The 22,083-nt window shown below is 35.8% G+C and overlaps 1 protein-coding gene across 1 annotated transcript in view; it reads right to left on the reverse strand.

Moving 5' to 3' along the window:
• BCAS3 (BCAS3, microtubule associated cell migration factor) overlaps positions 1 to 22,083 on the reverse strand; it is a 454,972-nt gene that overhangs the window by 399,965 nt on the left and 32,924 nt on the right. The window contains exon 6 of the mRNA XM_023756742.1: positions 11,259 to 11,340. Coding sequence (XP_023612510.1) covers positions 11,259 to 11,340 — 82 coding nt within the window. The remainder of the gene's footprint in view (positions 1 to 11,258; positions 11,341 to 22,083) is intronic.

Genomic DNA, 22,083 nt, shown 5'->3' on the forward strand with positions numbered 1-22,083 from the left:
AGAAATAAGACAGTACATGCCACTGGAGTAGATGATTTATAACCTAATTCTGAAGTTTAAGTGCCACATCTGTAAAATGGAGATTTTACCTAACTTGCACATAGCAAATGATTAATAAATGGTAGCTATTACAATAAAGTAAAATAAAATGAAGGCATTCTGGAGAACTGATGTAAAAAAATTAGTGAAATCACACAAATCTTTAATGATAAATTAAACATAGAAGTAACAATTATGAGCGTCTCTCAATGCTCTAAGTTATTTAAAAGGATGTAACACATAAACTGAAGTAGAATTAAAATCATCCCTCCTCAGCAGGAATTTCTGGACTGCTCAGAAAACTAGTACACATGAAATACGAAGAAAAGTAAACGATAGGCATTAGATTCTCTCTTGAAGGACCCAAAAAGTTCATAGAGATCATCTTTGCTTGGTTGATCAGAAAGTTTTCACAAAAAATGCCAAACTGGAATTAAGGTTTAAAGGATAAGAATATTTGGGTGAGGAGAGGAAAAAATAAAACATAAAGACAAGAAAAGACAGCCCTGCCGGGTTGGCTCAGTGGTTGCGTGTTAACCTATGAACCAGAAGGTCATGGTTCCATTCCCAGTCGGGGCACATGCCGGGGTTGTGGGCTCGATCCCCAGTAGGGGGCATGCAGGAGGCAGCGGATCAATGATTCTCATCACTGAAGTTTCTATTTCTCTCTACCTTTTCCTTCCTCTCTGAAATCAATAAAAATATTTTTTTTAAAAAAAGACAAGAAAATGCAAATGTCTAGTACAACTGGAGAAGGGAATATTCAATTGAATAACAGATTCTTGTATATGCCCTCACCTGTGATAGAACCTGAAACCTTGGCGAATTGGGACAACTCTCCAACCAACTGAGCTACCTGGCTAGGCAGCTCACTATAAACTTTTTTGTTGTTGTTGTTGTTCCTAAGATTTATTCAAGAACTCATACAATGTGCCAGATAAAATGAGTTTTAATCCTCATCTTCCTCCCCTTCTTTATTTTGCTTAATTAGGAAGTAAAGCAATTCCTAACTCTCTTGACTTTTAACAACTACAAGCAACAAATTATGTTGATTATTCTTCAAATATTTCTTGGTGAGATATTTCAAATACCTTTTGGGAAAAGGCACCGTGAAGTTACAGTGATCTTGCTCTTGCTTTTTTCAAGGTTACAACCCCTCTACTGAGATTATCAGCTTTTTCAATAACTTTTATTCTCTTCTAAAGAAATCGCTCAAAATTGGCAATTTCATGATCTACTGGATGGGTGCGGTTAAGGGTAAACTTTAGAATCTGCTTCTCTTTTTTTTTTTTTTCAGCCTCCCTTTGCCACATCTTTTTCACAGGTGCCACGGTGGCAACGGAGGCAGTAAAAGTTCACTGTAAACATGTTAATTCTCATTTGTGATTTCCATGTCTGACCCAGTAAAAAACTCCATATTCTGTTTCCCTTGCTTGCATCTTTTTCGTCTCCACATAGGGCACTGAGTACAAAGAATTCGACCATTAATAATCCCTTGCTTCATTTCTCTTCAATGGTGTAGACCTCTTGTTTATATTTTAATCATATAATAAACACCTATGGACCCATCACCGAAGATGAGAAAACATGACCAACACTTTTCATTTACTTACATATTCATACATCATAAACCCTGTCCCTACATTTTGTGCTTCTCACTCCTTTGCAGACACACAGTTGTATTGTTACTTTTCACATACATTTTAAAATAAGGGTTTTCTGGTTGTTTCTGTTAAATATAAAGGTATATAAATTCTCTTGGGTTCAAATAAAATTCTCTCCATATTCCACCACAAGTGAAAATTCCAAACCCATATATTAAAGTAAACCCATATATACATAAAACGTGCAAGACACAGTAACAGCAACAAATTGGAAAATTTCAATGAAACTAGGTTAAAAAGTAGGTGCCAAGAAGATACTTCAAATGATAACAACTGAGGCCCAATCCTCTTGCTTTTAAGACTAAAAGAATCACAGGCAAAAGGGGAGAAAAAAACAAGATGCCATTCTCTGAAAGGCAAGAATCATAGTAGTCCCTTGATGATAGTCAGAGGGGAGGGAAAGTTTAAGCCTTCTTTACCTATTCATGAGATCAAAAGAAATAAAGGAATCCCTTGGTGTTTTTATCATTTTCTTTTGCAACTACATCTGGCACCAGACAGAAAACAGCACAATTAAAGCTATAATACCTCTTGAAATTCTTCTATAATGCTTGCACCTTTTAAAGGATCTGTGATTCAACTTCTCCAAAGTACATTAAATTTTAAACTACCCTACAAAATCCATTACCAATTTATTTGTTTTCTTTATTTACAAAAATTCATATGAAACTACCCAGAACTTATAATTAAAGCACATTGTTGAACTTCTGCATCCAGCCATAATGGATGAACAGGGATTGGATTTACCCTCCTGCTAGAAAATGTAAGAAACAGATCAAATGTATGAAAAGACAGTTTCCAGACACAGAACAGCAGGTAGTATGGGACAGTGATCCTTGAGACAAGGGTAACAATTGACATGAGCCCTATGAATGCCTCAACGTACTTCTCATTTATTTAAGTATTGTCAATGGCTGCTTCTGCACTATAATGACAGAGGTGAATAGTTGTGACAGATGCCCACAAGCCTAAAATATCTCCACCTGGCCCTTTCAGAATATGTTTTCACACCCCTGCCTTAGACTAAAGGCTGTTCTAGACATACCAAACAAAAAGCCAAGTAATTTAAATGTACCCCAGAACCAAGACCAACAATATTTAAAGGAATACAAAACAGCAACCCTGAGCAACATTAAATTCACAATGTGTAGCACCCAAACAAATATTTCAAGCATGTAAGTTTGCAATGCAATTTGACCCATATTAATGAGATAAATCAATCAACAGAACAGAGTGACATTTGCACTACTATGAAAAGCATACTCCATTTATTCAAGAAGGTAGAGGAAAGTGCAAGCATGTTAACAAGACATTGGGGGGGAAAAGAACAAAAAAAACAAGACATTGGAGATCTCTCCATATACATGCATGCACATGAGTACGTGCACAACTTCTAAAAATGGAAAATACAGTGTTTGAAATGAAAAATACATTGGATAGGTAAATAATATATTAGATTCTGCAGAAGAAAATTAGAAAACATGAAGAAGCAACTATAGAAACTACTGGAAACACAAATGGGGAAAAAGACTGGGAAAATATGGAAATATATAATTTAATTTTTAAATGTCACCCCAATAAATTAAATTTTTAAAAATATTTTAATGAACAGAATATTAGTGAGTTGTGAATAAGAATCAAGTGGGCTAAAATACATGTAAAGAAGGAAAAAGAAAAAGATATTTGAATATACACTGAGAAAGACACTGTAAAGAGAGTAAGACAAGCCAAGGCTGGGAAAAACTATTTCTAAATTATATATATAAATATATATATGATAAAAGTCTGTTGTCTAAAACATACAAAGAGGCCCTGGCCAGGTAGCTCAGTTGGTTAGAGCGTCGAACCCAAATGCTAAGGTTGCAGGTCTGATTCCTGGTCAGGACACGTACAAGAAACAACCAATGAATGCATAAATAAGTGAAACAAATATCTCTCTGGCTCTCCCTTCCTTTTTCTAAGCATGTACTTGGTGAGGATTTTTTTTAAGGTATGATTTTGATAATTTCATGTATAATTTCAGTTGGCTGTTCTCATTTTTTTATTTGACAACCTAAGGGGAAAAAATAGACAGGTATTGCATTTTTTAAAAATTCTTGTTGCACACTTGTTAAAAAAAAATCACTGAGCTAGCAGAATGTCTAAAATCTCTAACACCGACAACAAAAAAATGAATCAATTGTACAAAGAAGACTTTATCATCCTAAATAATTTTGTTCCCGACAACAGAATGGCAAAATATATAAAGCAGACACTGAAAAAAGGTTACAAGAAGAATACACATTTGGGATATTTGAATAACTATCTATATCTACACTAATAAAAGAGAAACATGCAAATTGGTGTCACTCTGCTACGTCCACCAGCCAATCAGAGTGACTATGCAAATTAACCCAACAAAGATGGCGGTTAATTTGCATATGCAGGCACAGAGCGAAGACTGAAGGCTCCAGCCAGAGTAAAGACTGAAGACTGAAGACTGAAGACTGAAGACTGAAGACTGAAGAGGCTTGGCTTCTCCGCTGCAGCCACAGCAGAGAAGCCAAGCCTTGCTGTGGTCGCAGCGGAGAAGCCAAGCCTCGCTGCGGCTGGACCAAAAGCCTGGGTCCCAGGTGCCGGAGGAAAACTGGTGCCAGCAGCCAGGGGAAGGAAGGCCTATTACGCAAATCTTCGTGCAATGGACCTCTAGTATATATATAAAACCCTAATATGCAAATAGACCGAATGGCGGAACAACCGAACAACCAGTCGCTATGACGTGTGCTGACCACCAGGGGGTGCATGTGGAACATAGCGGGTGTCGGCAGCAGGCAGCAGAGCACAAAACATGGTGGGCGATGGCCGCGGCGGGATGGTAAAGCAGGTGAGCGGGGGTGCCAGGCCAAGGCAGGGCGAGCCTCTGGTGGTTACTAAAAATTCTTTGCTCCTGTGCGCTGTAGTCCCACCCGGCGCTCACACCCACTACCAGTGCTGGAGCCTCCCCTCACACCCGTTGCCAGCCCCGATTGCTCATTGCCATCAGTAGGTGCAAGCAGTGGCTGCTGGCCCCAACCGCCCCTAAGGGCTTCTCCACCTCCCCCTGCTCCTGAGGGCCGATCAGGGCCAGTAGCCACCACTCGCACCTCTGCTGGCGTTGTCCCCAATCGCTCCCCTTCGGCGGGAGTGGGGGCAGCAGGAGTGGTGGCGGCAGGAGCGGGGCTGCCGGCAGAGGGCGCAGAGGATGGGCCAAGACCCACCCCTATGTCCACCACAGCCTCGTGGCCCACAGTTCCTTTCAAGGTGCACAAATTCGTGCACTGGGCCCCTCATATATATATATATATATATATATATATATATATATATATATATATATATATAACTAGTAGAATAAGCATAAAGACAACCTTTATGGATACAGAAGAAAGGAACAAGATAAACCATTTTCTGGGCCATAAAATAAAACACTTAACAGAATAGGGGTCTATATAAACTATGTCTTCTGATGACAACAAGATTAAATTAGAAATTAATAAAGAAAAGATATCAGGAAAAGCATTCAAAATTTAAAAAAAACAAATATCCTTTTAAATAACCCATGAGTCATGAACAAAATCACAAGTTAACCAAAAAAAGTGTCTAAGTTAATAAAAAAAAAAAGAAAGAAAGAAAGAAAAACAAAAATCACAAACTATAAAAGAAAAAATCTACAACTTGGAAACTAAAAATTTTAATGTAAAAACTCCTGAAAATTAAAAAGGTTTGTTTTTGAAAAGCCTAAATGTACTCTCTGTGGGAGGATGCTGATAATGGAGGAGGATTTGCAGGTGTACAGATAGAAGGGTATAAAGGAAATCTCGGTATCTTCTGCTCAATTTTGCTGTGAACCTAAAGCTGCTCATAGTTAACATTTTAAGGAATTGCCAAGCTGTTTTCCAGTGGCTGTTCTATCTTACATTCTCATAAGTCATGTATGATAGTTCCAATTAGTCCACATCCTCACCAACACTTACTATCCCTCTTTTGTGTACAGCCATTTTAGTGGGTGTGAAGTGGACAAGGGGACTTTTTACAGTGATGGAAAGGCTTTCTATTTTGATTGTGTAGTAATAACATAACTGGATCCATCTGGCAAAACTCATCAAATTATATAAAGTAATGGCTTTCATTGCATGTAAAATTATTTCTCAATAAAGCTGAATGTTTTTAAAAGACTTCCTTAAAATAACTATGACTTAGAAAATAATGAGTTTTCCCTTTCACACCTAGGAATGTGTTATGATAAATGAACACAGATTTCCAAGACCACAACTTGTCCAATTCACTAAGACACCCACATTCTTTTTTACAGTTCTACAGTAAAAAGCATTTGAACTGTACTGATAATAATCAGCATCTCCATTACAAGTCTGTTTATTTGGGTCACAATCATTAAGCTCACATGTAATTTAGTTGCTTCATGTTACACCTTTGTTTTTATCTGATTCAAGATATCCGTCACTAACCCTTTTGAAGTACTTTTAATAGTTTATAGAGAGTCCTGTTAAAGGGAAGCGACATTTCTTTTAAAGGGCTGATTTAATTTAGGGTGAACGTAACTTGAATAGACTGCAGCTGTCTTTGTGACATACCTTATCCTGACAGCTTAAAAATTTTTAATGTAGTTATGTAGGATAATGACTTCCCTATATACTGTCCCCATATTGACTATTTTTAGTGCTCTTCACCTTTAGACTAAACAACCAAAGACTCCAAGTACAATGAAAACACTAGAGCAACTGAAGATATTTTAGACCTTCAAAATAGAAGAAAAGGTGGAAAAACAGAGCTACTTTATACATATTTCAACGAATACACAACTGTTAGATTTCTGCAGAGACATAGCCTAGAAACACCTCGATTTGGTAAAAAGGGTTTCCCTATAATACTGGAAAAATCAAATACTGGGAGACAAGTGAGGCCTAAATGTTTAAGAGGCAAGCTTTAAACTTCAAATCCCAGATCCACCACTTATCGACTATGTGTCTTTATGCCAGTTACCTACACTCTTTGAGTTCCAAGCCTCACCAATGAACTAGGGCAGTGGTCGGCAAACTGTGGCTCGCGAGCCACATGTGGCTCTTTGGCCCCTTGAGTGTGGCTCTTCCACAAAATACCACGTGCAGGCACGCACGTACAGTGCGCTTGAAACTTCGTGGCCCATGCGCAGAAGTCGGTATTTGCCGACCACAGGTCAGGTCTGGATGCTTGCCTCTCTCCATGTGCCCCACTGCCCTCTCTTTACACACAGACCCAGGAGCTGGAGATCTGTGCAGGCTGCCCAGTTACATGATGAAGACAGACATTCTGGGGAGACTGTCCACAAGAGACTGGAAACAACAAGCACAGGTCTTGCCAAGTGAGAATAAAAATACCATGCTGAGGAATAACAAACAGCTCTCATAGCACAGCTGGTCTGCTTGAAGAGTTCATGGTTAACAGTTTAGTAACATGCAAACACCACAGTCAAACAGCAGGAGTTCCCAAGATAGCAGAGAAACAGGAACCCACCCCAAAGGATGAGGATAGTAAAATGTTAAAACTCCGCCCATCCACATGGCCAAGGACAGGGAACAAATAAACCATGACATCCTGTTAGAGGGGGATTCACAGAGAAGGCAGACTCCTGGAATTAGAAAGAAAAGAAAAAATGCAAGATATAATAGATGAAGGCTAAGTACTGTACCAACTTTGTATAGTTAAGAAGCTGTGTATCTTCAAAATGATCTTGACAATAAAAATCTGACACTAAAACAACAAAAAAAGACAAACAAACCAAACAAGATGAACAGAACATATGTTCCCCAGTCATAATTTATCTAAGTACCACGCCTGGCCAAATTTTATAGAAACCTAAATTATCCCAAGTAGTAAAGGCACCAATGATAAAGACTATGTGTTATTCTCAGAATAAAGGCCCTAGCTTATAAGAATTTATTCTAAACTGTTCTTATATGGAGAAAGTTCAGATACTCAGTACATTGGACTCTTAAAAATAACAACTATGGTTGAATCTGCATTTCTAAAAAAAAAAAAAAAAAGTGTTACCCATGTGGTCACTAACAAATGATTTTAAAATTATTTTTAGACAAAAGTATAGTTCTAGCCCTAGCCGGTTTGGCTCAGTAGATAAAGCGTCAGCCTGCAGACTGAAGAGTCCCAGGTTCGATTCCGGTCAAGGGTACATGCCCGGGTTGCAGGCTCAATCCCCAGTAGGGGGCGTGCAGGAGGCAGCCAATCAATGATTCTCTCTCATTATTGATGCTTCTATCCCTCTCTCCTTCTCCCTACCTCTCTGAAATCAATGAAAATTTAAATTTAAATTTAAAAAAAATTAGTTCTAGTTTCTCTTTTGTAAAATACTGAATAAATTCACTTTGGGGGCATCATTCATATTCCACATACCATGCAAGGCACTCCATAGAATATGCTGCTGCTGTGATTCCAAATAAATACATTATATTAGAGGAAGGACCATAACATAAAACAAATTTAAAATATATATATATGAATAAATAATTTCACACATTTCTTTCTAATATTTACAGCTTTTATTTATTTTTCTTGCCTTATTATAATAATTAGGGCCTGCATTCTTTGGTAAATAGAAGTTGTGATAGAAGCCATCCCAAACTAACAGGAAAGTATTTAATATATCACTATTGAGTATGATGTTGGCTTTAGATTTTTTTATGGATAATCTTTATCATACTGATGATGTTTCTTTCTATACCTAATTACCTGAAAGCTTTCTTTTTTTATCATAAATGGCTATTAAAGTTTGTCAATAGTTTTTTCCCACTTCTATTGAGATGATCTTATAGTTTTCTTCTTCATTCTATTGATATGGTGAATTACACTGAATGATTTTCAAATGTTAACCAATGTTGTAGTCCTGGAATATCTGTTACTTGGTCCTGATGTGTAATTCTTTTCATATATCACTGGATTCTATTTGGTAATAATTATATGTAAATTATACCAAGGAAAAAAGGAGAGGGAAAGGGAAATGGGGGGAAGGAGGGAGGGATGTGTGGGTATGAAAAGATGAGGGTAAAAGAATTATCAAGAAAAGAAAATCATGACAGCAGAGTAGATTTATTTAATAGAAGTGTTAGTAATCCTCATTGAGACAATCTCTCAAAAGAACAAAAAACAAACTACCTTTTAATTAATCATTATAGGGGGTGTAAGTGTCAAATAATACAAGTACCAGAAAGAGAGAACCAAAAGAAAACAGAGGAAAATAAATTATCAAAAAAGCAATTTAAGAAATTTCCTCAACATTATGTATAGTCTTTACATTTCCACACTGAAGGAGCTCAGGACAATACATGAACCAAGAAACAAAACTGAAAATGAAAAGTTTCAGAATCCTGGATGCCACAGAGAAAAATAAGCCAATTACAAAGAAAAAGGTATCAACATGGCTTCAGATTCTTCAACCATAACACTAGACCAATGCCTTCAAAATTCTGAAGTAACATTATTTAAAAACAAGTATTGTTAGCCCAAGTATCAACCAAGAATATGGAAGAATAAAGACATCTACAGACAAACAAGAGTTACCACAAATCAGCACCAGCCAGTGAGGCTCAGTTAATTGAGTGTTGGCCCACGCACCACTATGTCACGGGTTCAATTCCTGGTCAGGGCACATGCCCTGCTTGTAGACTACATTCCCAGTAGGAGGCATGTAGGAGGCAACCAATTGATGTTTTTCTCTCTTTCTCTCCCCCATCCTTTCCTCCCTCCTTCCCTCTCACTTCGTCCCTCCCTAAAAAAAAAATCAATGAAAACATATTTTAAAAAGATCTAACACAAATCCTTTTTTCAGGAAATTTCTTAAGGACTTCATTCCATCAAAATGAACACATAAAGCAAACTGGACAAAAGGTACTCATTTTTCCATTATAAATCTTATGTGATCAGTTGCATTATAACTTTAATGAAGACAAATCTAAAAAAATTAACCAAATACAATAAAGGAGACATGTAATTTTTGCAAGTCATAACAGAACATTTAGCTACCAAGTATATGAAATTATATTTTAAATCTGATATTTTTTAAAGTAAGCATATTACAGTAGATGGAAGAATCTTTTTTCAATCAAAGTAAATTAAACATATTCAAATTCTACTAGTAATACTAACTTTTATAGCTTTATACTCTCTCATAAAGTATCTGCCCAAAGCAAAAGTTGAAAAAGTTGAAGAACTGACATAGACAGAAGAGCTTCATAAATGAAATGAAGGAAGAAAAATTTGCCTCTGTCAATTACATACAAAAGAAACAGACTTAGCACAGTCCTTCAGTAATAAAGTTTTTCTTGATTCTAACCATCCAAAGAAAAAGCTGACTATTCAAAAAAATAAATAAATAATGTTCTTTGTCAAAAGATTTCACCAAAACATAAATACAACAGAAACTGGAGCAAGAGAGTGAGAGTACAAAGGAGAGACAGAGAAAAAGAGAGCTGAAATCTGTATATGCCATAAAATTCAAAAACAAGGAGAAAATTCTCCACGTGACTTCAGGATACTATTGTCTTACTACCTTCACCTTCTCATTTCAATTGAAATTTAATCACCACATTAATCCTAACATTACTACTCACATGGTTATTTTAATAAACATCATTCTCCCCAATTTAGAGAATTAACTGTTAAAAGAAGTATTAGGAGGAAGATTTCCCAACTTCTGGATAATTTTTAAAAACATAAATTAAATATTTTAATATCCTTTAAAACATTTCATAGTATGCAAATAATATTAGTAGGATTGTTTTTAGTGCACATGCTAAAATGCTGAGTGAACACAGGCAAGTTAATGAGAAAATACAACCCTTAGGAAGCTCAGATCATTAAAGAGTCAGGAGTTACTTAGGCATCCAAATAGCAGATTTAATTTTAAAATGTACTTAATTCTGTAAAAATAAAATATGGTATTTAAATACAACATTAAGAAGTATTCGTTATTAAAGCAGAGATCCAAGGTCGAAAGCCAGAAACTGTACTTCTGACATAGCTGGAAATGCAGAGAGCAGACTCCTCTCTAATCAAGATAATGATGAAAAACCAAGCTCTCCAAGGCAGGCAGTGTAACTGCGAAAAGGAGCAAAGACACAAGAACAACAGAGACTTGGGGAATACCCAGAGAAGAAAGCTAAACCAGAAACATAACAAAAGCGGCACAGTCAGCAAGGAAGGGACCTGGGAGGAGCGATGCCATGAAAACCAGGAGAGAAGAGGCATTCAAGAAAGAGCCAGCCAAGTCAGAAGCTAAATCAAGATCAAAGAGGATGAAGATAAATCAAAAACACAGCAGAAAGTGAATGGCCATATTGAATTGGTTAAGATTACCTATTTCCATCTCAACTGACGGGACTAAAAGTTTATCTTGGGGGGGAAGAGGAGAAGGGGTATAGACACTTGGGAGAAAACAGACTTTAGTTATCATTCTTGCTGTCTGTAGTCCAAGACCAATAAAAGAGAAATGTTCTGAATGATTTGTTTCTTCTTCAGGGCTACACTCACCAAACTGTGGAGCAGGCAAGATCCTAGCCGCCCGAATTGGGCCATTTCGAACAGAGAATAGCTCCTGTGCTTCCCCGCTGATCTGCAAGAGAAGACAAAAAATTTCAGTAAATGAAAACACAGGTCCAGACATTAATATATGAAAATGAGATCTCCTGAATGTTATCATAACTTATTGTCTCATATGTAATACACACACACACTCATACACATTTATGGTTCATCACACACATTAAATATACCGTATCTTAAGTTATCATTAGTATTCCTAGAAAATTGTAAGAGCATACACTTGATATGAATGGTAGAATATGTGGTCTGTCTGGAAGTCTATAATTTTTAATCTTTAATAAACTACTATAAATCAGCTCAGTTTCTGCATGACTGCTTTCCAAAGCAACTATGATTTTTTTGAAAAGCAGATCTTAAATGTTGTAGTAAATTTCAAAAATATGTTGTAAAAGAGGAAAAGCAAAATATATTGTAAAGAACCCTGAAGTGAAATGTCAATGACCTAGTTACCAGTTATAGTTCTGCAACTAACTAGCTGTTAACCACCTTGAGTAAATCATTTGACCTCCATAAACATTTTTTATATTCTTTTTTCTTTCCTGAACATATTTTTAATAAAAATTGTATGTATTCAAGGAGTACAACAGGATGATTCGCTAAACATATACACAGTAAAATGATTGCAGCAGACATCTCCTCATAGTTACCTTTATTGTGTGATAAAGATTTCAGAGCACCTGAAATCTACTGCTTAGCATTTTTCCAGTATGTAGTACAGTATTGTTAACTATAGTTATCACGACTGAACATTCGATCTCTGGACTTACCAACTTTGCATCCTTTGACTAACATCTCCCCATTTCCCCCACCTCCCATAAACCTATTCTTTTGCATTTATAAACTGAGAAGGTAAAGGTGCTAAAAGACAAAGATACTTCTAATTTCAATATTCTATGAATAAAAAATTAATATGTAAACTTCATTAAATGTTACTGTTTTTGCTATACACATAACAGTATATGAATGACCATTCATTTTGAGTCGTATCAGACTTATTCCTCAGATATAGAGTATAGCAATCTATTAAAACAAAGGTAAAAGGGATATGCTAATACATGTGTCAAGTGTGAAAAAACAACTGTTTTTCAAAATTAGTAGCTCAAGAAAAAAGTTTGCTGCTAATTGAAATATTGAGAAGATTAAATGTGAATTAGTTAAGAAAGGCTTTCCAGACTACTTTAAGTGGTAATGTAGTTCCTAATACATTTTCATTTTCTTCCCGAATACATTTTCATAACTGTCAATTGTTTGATGGAATATGTAATATCAGACAGGGAAAATGGCAAACATTATACAACTAGTTCTAAATACTCAAGAACTTTAAACAGATATAATAGTGATAAACATTCAATAGAGGAAACATGCTGATGGTATTTTTTTTAAAATAGGCCTGCCAGACAAGCAGTTTAAAATATCAACAGTGCATATATTATAAAATAAAAGGCTTATAACTCTTCCAATATTAAACTATAAATTTGTACAGCTGCCTTTTAGAGTAACTACTTTTTTAGATCTTTATCTTCTATCATAATTTAAGTGCAGCAACCTATAAATATTTTTGTTTCTTATAAATGTTAAATTATGGTAATGCCTAAAGAGCCATCATATTCATTTTGCTTATAAAACTTATTACAACTTATTCATTGACCACAATGACAAGTCCCTCTAATAGCACCTGGGATGCAGAGATATGAGGAATGCTTGGCTCTTCAGACCAACTATGCAACAATAGCACCACCTATCACCAATTAAACACAAAGGCTATAAACTCAGCATAGCAAACTATAAGAATTTTCCTCTCTACAAATTCCTTTGTGAACACTAATTTTGTAAATGAAAGCCATGGCCATTACAAACTGCAGCTCTTACGTCTACATTTTATTATGGAATAAAATTTAAAATTTAGAAAAAGCCTTCAAAAGTCAATTTTGTTCAGCACCCAAAGCAGTAATTACACATTCTCTGAAATCTGGAAATCACAATCTCTTTCATTTTAAGCACACTTTGACTGAAAGGTGTATCACTAAAGTAATCCAATTACATTATAGATGCATTATTGGCTCTTTCCACCAAATGACAAGTCATTTACTTTTTGAAAATAAATTGTCTGCTGGGCAATGGGTAAATAATATTCTTCTTCAATACATATACTGTTTCTATTAACAAGGAAATAAAAAAAACTTGCTTTGAAATTATAGAGTAATGAAAACCACTTCTCACTATCATATATAAGGTTTGTACCTATAACAAATCATTGTATTCCAACACAAAATCTACTCTATACTATTATTTTCATATGCCACAAGTCTAGCACTTAACTTTTGGTTCATTCAAATAAAGCCCTAAAGTTAAAAAAAATAATAATCATATTTAACTGAGCTGCTGTACTAAATTACACTAAACAATAAAGAATAAAACAAACCTGTCTTGGCATACTCACAATATAACAACCGTTTGTTATCACTAGATTAATACACAAGAGCTTACTTTGATATAGAAAAACATTTTGAAATCTGAACACACAATGTTTTTCAAAGTAATGGCTTTTAAAACAAACCTAAATGCTAGCTTCTACTCTAAACCCCTCTTTAAATGTACAGAAACAGGTAGAGAAAAAAACACATTAGGACTGATTATAAAATGCTTCCTCACATTCATTACCCATCCTTTATTGCCTCTAAATTAAGCTCCTAGAAGCTTTGTTTAATTATAAGATAAGGAACAGGGGAAGAAACATTGTCCCTATTTATAGGTATTTGTGAATACGTTAAAGTCAAGATTGTTACAAGCATAATGCTAAAGTTTCCTAAGGGAGTCACAAATGTCAAACTTCCCAGAGAACTAACTCTTCAGTATGCGCAAATTCTGTATCGGACTATTTCAGAACAGAGACAGCGCTAACAAAGCTAACAAACAGATAAGATGGGCACATTTTAGAAAGGACGGATGGATATGTCCTTACAGGCACTGCTTTAGCTGCCGTCTTCAATTGCCTCTAATGTTTTATACAGTATGTTCACTGGTAATTTTGCTCTCAAATAAATAAGTGTCAAAACTGATTACATTTATTAAAGGCTTTCAAAATGATTTTTAGGTTTCTTAAAGAGAGCTCATTGAAAATGGCAAAGAATCTCCAAGATGAGGGTTTTATAGATCCTGAATAAAATTACCAGGAGCTGTAAATTCACTTTTAAACCAACAATAATAAATAAATCCAAGGGTAGAACTACAAGGAAGGAGTGTACCACCTTCCTGGCAACTGCGGTTACTTGGGGAAAGGAGGAAAGGAGGAAACCTCTCCAACAGCTCCTCATGGGTCTCTGCCTTTGTTCTTACTGGCATTTTAATTTCTGATGACAGACTTTTGTTGTTTGGAGCATAAACCGGACGTACCAGTTTGGAGGCACAATAAGGAGAACAAAGAATGATTTGTTCACACTGTAGGGGAAAAAAATCTTTTCCAACCATAGAAAATAGCTTTCGCATGGTGAAAATATGCAAATTACATACCAAACCATAAAAGATGGGGGGAAAGTACAAGTTTAGAATCTCACAATTCAATCAAAGGCAAAAGGAAATTATAACAGCCGAGACAATAATACATACAGAGAAAAGGCTATAAAAGTTGTGGGAGAGCTTTCCAAGTGCTTTTAGAGGATTCTAAAAGCAAATGAAGGTCATCTAGCCCTCAGAACCAAACTTGTTTCTGAAACCCTGATGACTTTTCAAACATATATGCCTACCAAATAAAAAATTCATTAAAAAATCAAGGACAAAAACAACAAGGCTTTATAATTACAGAATTAGGATAAGAGTACATATTTATACCCTCCACTACTCTTTAGACTGGCGATTCTCAACCTGTGAGTCGCGACCCCTTTGGCGGTCGAATGACCCTTTCACAGGCGTCGCCTAAGACCATCCTGCATATCAGATATTTACATTACGATTCATCACAGTAGCAACATTACAGTTATAAAGTAGCAACAAAAATAATTTTATGGTTGGGTCACAACATGAGAAACTGTATTTAAAGGGCCAGAAGGTTGAGAACCACTGCTTTAGACACTGGTCAAATGGGGAATTGTGGGCTACAAATGATTCTTTTTAGCAAACTTTATTAAACAGACATAGGGGGGGACAGGAGGAGAGAAGGGCTTTTGTACTATGATAATCCAGACGGAGAATTTTGTGGTTTCAAGGAAATGTCCCACTGAATGCAATTCAAATACCAACAAAATTATTTCAGATTAAAACAGAAAAAAAAAAGATAACAGACAATAGACCAGCCACGGCCGCTCAGTGGTTGAGCATTGATCCATGAACCAGGTTGCGGGCTAGATTACCAATGTGGGGCATGCAGGAGGCAGCCAATCTGACTCCCTCTCCCTTTCTCTCTGAAATCAATAAAAATATTAATATATATATATATATATATAAATATATGTGTGTGTATGTATATATGTGTATATGTATATGTATATGTGTATATGTATATATGTATGTGTATATGTATATGTATATGGGTTCTGCCTGCTCCACATCTCCAACAGGTAGTGTTAACCATTCTGGTGGGTAGGAGTCACACTGTGGTTTTTTGTATTTTTTTTTTTAATATATTTTATTGATTTTTTTACAGAGAGGAAGGGAGAGAGATAGAGAGTTAGAAACATCGATGAGAGAGAAACATCGATCAGCTGCCTCCTGCACATCTCCTACTGGGGATGTGCCCGCAACCCAGGTACATGCCCTTGACCGGAATCGAACCTGGGAGCTCCACATCTCCAACAGGTAGTGTTAACCATTCTGGTGGGTAGGAGTCACACTGTGGTTTTAATTTGCAGTTTCTTCATGACTAAGGAGACTGCTTTTAATTCTTATTGGAATTTAGTTATACTACTTCATGAATGACTATTAAAGTCTCTTGCCGAATACAGTTGCCTGATTCTAAAAAATTATGGATTTAAATGGTTGTGCATGATGAAAAAAATGTATAAATCAGTCTCTGGAAAAGCAATGCTGCCTCAAACTAAATGTAGAAACAGTCTTTATTATAGTAGCCCTCCATTAGGGCAAATGATGTAAGACGTTTGTCCTAACGGACTCTTGATTTCCAGAGATTTGTATGATAAACAGTACAGAATATGAATAAGATTCAAGAATTCATTACAGCAGCTCTAGAAAAAGGTAAAGCTTTTCATACTTAATTGAATTCCTATTTAATTCCAAATCCAGTCACGAGAAATCTTTCCACCCAACTAAGAAACAAATGGTTGGCGTATACCAAAATGCCATCCCTTGAGGTAAAAAACATAATGATTTGTAAAAATTCATACAAACATTCAAAGAAAATTCAGTCACTGCTAAAAAGAGGAAACATACAAATATCACTATGTTTCTCCTATAACTCATGCAGTTCAAACACAAAGCATAATGATTAGTAGTTCCTTTTCTTCATAGACACTTTAACAAGCTTTATTCTTTAAAAGAAAAAAATTATAGCAGGTATTGATTTACCTATTTTTCAAAATGGCTATATCTGATGTAGCAAATCATTTCTAGGCTGGAAATATGAATTAAAACACTAAGCCACCAGACATGAAAGACAATAGAAAAAGAATTCCTTATGTGTATCTTAAGCACATCCTGACTTTCAGTCAAAAATATTTTTCATGTCACCCTGGCTGGTGTAGCTCAGTTGGTTTGAGCATCGTTCAGTGGACCAAAAAGGTTGTGGGTTCGATTCCCTGTCAGGGCACATATCTAGGTTGTGGGGGAGGGAACGCATCAATGTTTCACTCTCTCTCTCCCTTCCTCTCTCTCTAAAATCAATAAACATATCCTCGGGTTCTCTAGACAAGTAATGGTTCTGGTTCCACCTAGGAAGTCTAAAGGAGTAAAAGCAGTCAACAGGGAGGACCTCTGGAAGTTTTTTTATTTCCCCCCAAAAAATAATGACCTATGGCAACAATGCCAAATATGTACAACATGCCAGATCATCAGTTACAAATATCACACAGCAACAACATCAATGATTCTAACAGTTTATAAATTTGACTTGTGTTTATTAACTATACAAATTTGCTAACTCTGGGTTTGGCTTTTAAAATAAGGGTGATGACATATCTATCTAACAAGGTAACTGTGTTAAAGTGTGTATTTAAAATACGTAACACATACTTGGCACTCAAAAAAATAGTTAAATCAAAAAGATGCTTGTTAAATGAACTGATAAGTAAATGACTGAGTCTGTATTATTCCATCTCAATGATATTTAGTATAATTTGCCATTGCCCCATTGTTCTCAAAGCATGTTAATATTTAATGCCTGGAAATTTGTTAATACCATATCAGAAAACACACTTTGTTACAACTCATCCTTGCACCCACCGATATGTTCCTTACTATGATTTACCGCTCTTAAGGACTACTACTAGACGGTAAACAGCACCTCATCTGGACAGCAGTTTTTATCACACTTATCTTCACACTCCAGCCTCAAGGCCAAGGCAGTCTCTCTACCCTCTCTTACAAATATCCCACACTCATTCCAACCGTCATGTGTTAATATAATGTTTTTACCTGCAACAGGTTTTCTTACCAACAGTGATGTAAAAGCAGCCCACTTAAATAGACAAATGTAGAGTTATCAATCTTTCCTAGTTGTTTTACATGTACTAACCATACAAACACAACTGAAAAGAACTTCCTTAAAAAGATCATCATTTAGCCCTGGCCAATTTGCTCAGTGGTTAGAGTGCCTCTCACATTGATGTCTCTTTTTCTCTCTCTCTCCCCCTCTCTAAAATCAATAAATTTAAGAAAAAGGATTGTTTATTAGTTTTAAAGTAGCACCAAATAAAATTTTTTCATTAAAGAGAAAAATGTCGACTGCAGACTTTAGTTATTAATAATGTATCAATAATGATTCAATTTTACAAATGTACCTCACTAGTATAAGATGTTAATAGGGCAAAATGGGGAAGGAAGGGTACATGAAATTTCTCTGTACTTTCCACTCAATTTTTAGGTAAAAATAACTGTTTTAAAAATAATATATACAGGTGGGGTTAAAGTAAGTTTACAGATGTGAGTATGCAAAAGAGTTTATTCTTGTATTATTTATTAATTATTGTATTATTTTCCTTACGAACTATAAAACTACTTTTGCCCCATGCTATATGTAAAATTTTTTAACATTTCCTGATACCACTGCCCCCCCAAAATAGGGTTAAAGGGTAAAAATATATGGGAGGGGGGGAATGAATAGACAATGAGGCCTTATACTAAAGAATACAGTTCCTAAAGCAAAAGGACCTCATTTAGTCTATTTAAATATACAAGTATATCATTACCACTCTGCTGTTTCACATGTACTAATCATACAGACAACACAACTGAATTAATGAAGTTCCTTAAAAAGACTTTTTCATTACTTTGTTTTAACTTAAAAAAATCACAAGAATAATTTTCTTAATTAGGGAGAAGAGATAAAAGTAAAAAAGAGAGATAGGGGAAGGGGTGGGGATATCATCTTATACTTACGTATTAAGTTACTAAGCAACAAAAAGACCTCACCTATCTACATGAGTGGCGATCATAACTACAAAACAATCTCTAATAAGAGCTGATAGTCTCTCTCTAAAGTCACCCTGTGAGCCAATTCAGTGATATATTTTGAGTTAGACAGAAATGAAGAAAAATATTCCAAAAAATTGGCCAGAGAAGCATCAGAATCTCCTATTTATACAGTGTATTCAAAACCATTTTTAAAGTTGGGCCTTTTTTTTCTCCATAGAGAAAAGTCTCACTGCCAGGGGGTTATTTTCCATATTGCAGCACACAATTTCAAAAACTTAAGATAGCACAGTTTGAGGAAAGTATTCCTAACAGTAAAAAGTAATTATTTTGAAAGCTCCCAAAATTAGGAGAAACAAGGGGACAGGGTTTTTGTTTTATTTTTGCCTACCTCACCACAAATGATCAGGTTAGAGTGTCAGTATCTCTATAACCTGCTCTGTATGCTGTCAAGAAGAAAAAAAGGGGCAAACCGCAAAAACCACTTAAAACGCATGCTTGGTAGGGCTAACAACTTATACAACAGATATTTGCTAACCACATAAAGCAGACGGCAACTCAGTCTATATTTTGGTCTTGACACTAAGTTCAAAATACAAAACTTGAGGCAAGAAGGAAGTGAGTTTCAAGAACAATATGAAAAGCGCAGAACACAAATATTGAATGGAACTTGTAACCGCAGTTTCATACTCCCAAATTTTTGCACACAGAGAGGAGTATTTTAAGTCGACTTTAACCTTTCCCCTTCAGCCTGATTTTTGAAAAGAAGATCAAAGAAAAACAGTTTAAACTCACACGGTCCTCCAGTTATGCAACACAGATTTAGACATTACACTTCAAAACACCAGCCATTACTTCAGCACCACCAATCCAAATACCATTCCGAGCTTTGAAGCAGCCCTAATGGTATCTTCCATTTGCAAGTAACACTTCTGTAGTCAAAAGATCTTACTCAGGGTAGATGTTAATGCAAAACCACTCAGACTACACAGACACACACGCCTGGAGGCAGACTGGAAGGTGTTCAGAAGTCAATGTAACACCATTACAGAGAGTGTCAGCCTAGCAGCTGTCATAAACACTTCATAATCACTCTGAGACACAAACTGGATTCCCTTTAACTCGTTATTTTATTTTGTGCTGAATGTGTCCAGTTGAAAAGAGAGAGAAAACAGTGCTACAGATAAGCCAATTCTGGCTTACAGCCTTCTTCCACTTTTAGAAGACTGAGTTTGTCATATATTATTGGGATTCTAAATCTATCCTGATATGATCCATTGATTGAATATAGTTTTGCAACAGATATCTAACCAAGGAGGAACTGATGACATTAAGTGAAAAACCTAAGGTTTTTAATTTGTAAAATAGATGTACTAACTTGTAAGATTGACAAGATGATTAAAAATTAAAAATAAAAAAGACTAACAACGGCTATGGCAGGTAGTGGAGCAACTAGAACTATCTGATATTGCAGATAGAAGGGTATAATGCTACAATCTCTTTGTAAAACTCTAGGCAATTTCTTTTTTTTTTAATATATATTTTATTGATTTTTTACAGAGAGGAAGGGAGAGGGATAGAGAGTTAGAAACATCGATGAAAGAGAACCATCGATCAGCTGCCTCCTGCACACTCCCTACTGGGTATGTGCCCGCAACCAAAGTACATGCCCTTGACTGGAATCGAACCTGGGACCCTTGAGTCCGCAGGCCGACGCTCTATCTGCTGAGCCAAACCAGTTATGACAGGCAATTTCTAATAAAGTTAAATATATGCCTAACCTACAGCCCAGCAATTCTACTCCTAGATACTTACTCAAAAATACAGTAGATATATCTAACATTATGTTCATAGGAGCTTTATTCACTGTAACCAAGAGCCAGAAACACAAATGCCCATCAAAAGAACAGCTAAATAGCCCTAATCAGATTGACTCAGTAGTCGACAAAGCCCGCAGACTGGGGCACATATCTAGGTTTCAGGCTCAATCCCAGCCTTGGTCAGGGCTTGTGCAGCAGGTAACCAATTGATGTGTCTCTCTCACATCGATATTTCTCTCTGTGTGTCTCTCCATCTACCTGGCACTCTGTCTAAAAATCAATGGGAAAATATCTGCAGATGAGGATTTGAAAAAAAAAAAAAATAGGTAAACAAACTCTGATATATTCAGTCAGTAAAATAAAACACAGTAATAAAAATAGAAATACAAACTACCACAACATGTAACAACATAGATAAGTGTAAAAATTACAATGAGGCCAGGCCAGCATGACTCCGTGGTTGAGTGTGGACCTATGAACCAGGAGGTCACAGTTCGATTCCCGGTCAGAGCATATGCTCGGGTTGCAGGTTCATCTCCAGTGTGGGGCATGCAGGAGGCAGCCGATCAATGATTCTCTCTCACCATTGATGTTTCTATCTCTTTCTCCCTGCCCCTTCCTCTCTAAAAACAATAAAATATATTTTTAAAAATAAAATAACCAAAATGGACACACAAATGAATACATAATGTGTATTCCACTATTTCCATGAAGTTCAATACAGGCAAAATTAATCTATGGTCAGAATAGTGATTACCTGACCTAAAAATAGGGGTGATACTGATTGGGGAACTTTCTGAGTAAGAACATTTTTCATTTATTTATATATGTATACACCTATGCATAATACTTACATAAACACACACACAGTTATCAAACTATAGACTTGAAATTTGTATATTTTATGGCATATTATAACAATTTTTTAAAAGATACCTCATAAATAAACTATGATGAATCAGACAATGGAATATTATTCAGCACTAAAAAGAAATGAGCTATCAAGCATGAAAAGACATGGGAGAAACTTAATTGCATATTACTAGTGAAAGAAGTCAATCTGTATGATCTCAACCACATATATGACATATTGTAAAGGAAAAACTGTATAGACAGTAAAAAGATCAGTGGCTACCAGAAATTGGGGGGAGGGAGCACAAAAAATTTTTAGAGCAGTGAATAGGCAGAACACAGAGGATATTTAGAGCAATGCGACTCTTTACGATACCATAATGGTGGATACATGTCATTAAACATTTGTCAAAATGCATAGACAGGACAACACCGAAAGTGAACCCTAAAGTAAACCATGGACTTTGAGTGATAATGTGTCAGTGTAGGTTCATCAACTATAT

The sequence above is a fragment of the Myotis lucifugus genome, unplaced genomic scaffold (assembly GCF_000147115.1).
Source record: "Myotis lucifugus unplaced genomic scaffold, Myoluc2.0 scaffold_99, whole genome shotgun sequence".
NCBI classification, from domain to species: Eukaryota; Metazoa; Chordata; class Mammalia; order Chiroptera; family Vespertilionidae; genus Myotis; species Myotis lucifugus.